The 1,627-nt window shown below is 47.0% G+C and overlaps 1 protein-coding gene across 1 annotated transcript; it reads right to left on the reverse strand.

The window, feature by feature from the left end:
• Positions 1–287: 287 nt before the first annotated feature.
• On the reverse strand, positions 288–1,374 carry LOC138905551 (kinesin-like protein KIN-14N). The gene is made up of 3 exons (XM_070194072.1): positions 1,174–1,374; positions 922–1,080; positions 288–848 (listed from the first exon to the last, which is right to left on the reverse strand). The coding sequence occupies exons 1-3, from the start codon at positions 1,372–1,374 to the stop codon at positions 288–290; spliced, it is 921 nt and encodes a 306-aa protein (XP_070050173.1).
• Positions 1,375–1,627: the final 253 nt, after the last annotated feature.

Raw genomic sequence — 1,627 nt, forward strand, 5'->3', positions numbered from 1 at the left:
ATAAAAACAGTGCAGTCATGGCATCGATCAAGACATCCAAAATCTCGAACATATTATTGAGCTCAGGGACTCACCCTTGCATGTCTAAAAAAACTAAGGGTTTGTTGAAAGTTCGAATTAGTGTTCACTCGATTACAGAGGCTGCAACAACAAAATTATCACAAGGCAAAAGCACAAAACACGTTTGAACATAAAACTGAGAAGACATTCAAAAGAAGTTTTTCTATTATATATTGGTAAAAAAAGTTATGTACAAAAGACCGATCAAGGTCTTATAAAAAGAGAAACTAAGTCCTAACTACGGCCGGTTTCGACCTCTTCTCCAGAGCAACTTCTCCTTCAAGCCCCTCATCGGATCCGCCTTCTTCATCATCGTCTTCGTCATCGAAGGAGGCAAGCTGCCTGGCTTCAGCTTCAAGCACCTTGGCTCGGGCTATCTCCTCTGAGAGGTCAAAACCTCGAGTATGGATTTCCTCGAGGGTTTCCCTCCAGGATTGACACTTTGCCGAGTCAATGATCCATTGCTCTCGGTCAGAAGCCTCCCTTAGCTGCATTTGAGCAGCCTCAGCATTGCCCCGGTACATGGCAATGGACTTGTCCGCCATGACCTTTGTATTCTCGATCTCCGCCTTGGCCTCAGCAGGCCCGGTTTCAAGCTCCTTGATCCTCTTAGCCTGGGCCGAACTTTTCTCTTTGATGCCCCGAAGTTGAACCTCGGCCGATGACAGTTTGGCCAAGGTAGTTTCTTTTTCCGCAGCCACGCGGTCCATATTCCCCTTCCACCGATCACAATTGGCCTTGACCTGATCGACTTCTCCCCGAAGCAGCTCGATCCTTTCAATCTTTTGCTGCAGTTGAGATAATGAAGTATTAGCCTCCATAGTTGGGTCGAGTCCATACTTTATCAAAAGGATTGCTCACCTGCTTATCTAGCTCGGCCTCTTCCTCACGAGCCTTGGCCAAATCTGCTTGAATGTCCTTTATATTTTCGTCTTTTTGGCCGCAAAAAAGCTTCAGAGCGTTCCTCTCCTCCGAGACCTTTTGGAGCTCGGTTTCACACTGGCTAAGGTCAGCTCGAAACTTGGCGAATACATATACAAAAAAGGAAAAAACACAAGTCAGATTTAGAGAAAAAAAGAGTAAAGAAAAGAAGTGCAGCAAACTGATTCTTACCCGAGATAAGAGATGTTGGGCCTCTTCTAAAAGAATAGAAGCGTCACTGATATCATAGGCATCATAGACTCCAGTAAAGCAATCCCAAAAGGGATCCCCTACACTAGAGCCTCCGCCTATATCAGGTGTCTTCAACTCTCGAGCTTCCCTTAGTGCCTCCTGAGAAAACGTCGGAAGAGAAGGCAAGTGACATGTTGTCATGGTCCCGAGCAAGTCGCTCGGGACGCTCTGATCGATATTCGGGGTCTCAGAACCGGCCCCGTCTGGTGTAGTTGTAGATGGCCGAGAAACGATCTCGACCTCTGTTAATTCGAGATCCTCACCCGATTTCGTTTTGGAAGCCTCCTTGACACGAGGCTTGATTTTAGCAGCCGTCGTCGGCTCAGAAGGTTTGGTGACCTCGATGGCTTTCCTAGGTCAGACCGTCACTGCTGAGGCATTTTCCTATTCTTCC

This window comes from Nicotiana tomentosiformis, chromosome 2, assembly GCF_000390325.3.
Source record: "Nicotiana tomentosiformis chromosome 2, ASM39032v3, whole genome shotgun sequence".
In the NCBI taxonomy this organism is placed as follows: domain Eukaryota; kingdom Viridiplantae; phylum Streptophyta; class Magnoliopsida; order Solanales; family Solanaceae; genus Nicotiana; species Nicotiana tomentosiformis.

Coding starts and splice junctions, on each gene's coding strand:
- LOC138905551 (XM_070194072.1), bottom strand. CDS start 1,374: ATGACAACATGTCACTTGCCTTCTCTTCCGACGTTTTCTCAGGAGGCA. Junction 1,081..1,173: donor CCCAACATCTCTTATCTCGG/GTAAGAATCAGT, acceptor GTATTCGCCAAG/TTTCGAGCTGACCTTAGCCA. Junction 849..921: donor AGGCCGAGCTAGATAAGCAG/GTGAGCAATCCT, acceptor TCTCAACTGCAG/CAAAAGATTGAAAGGATCGA.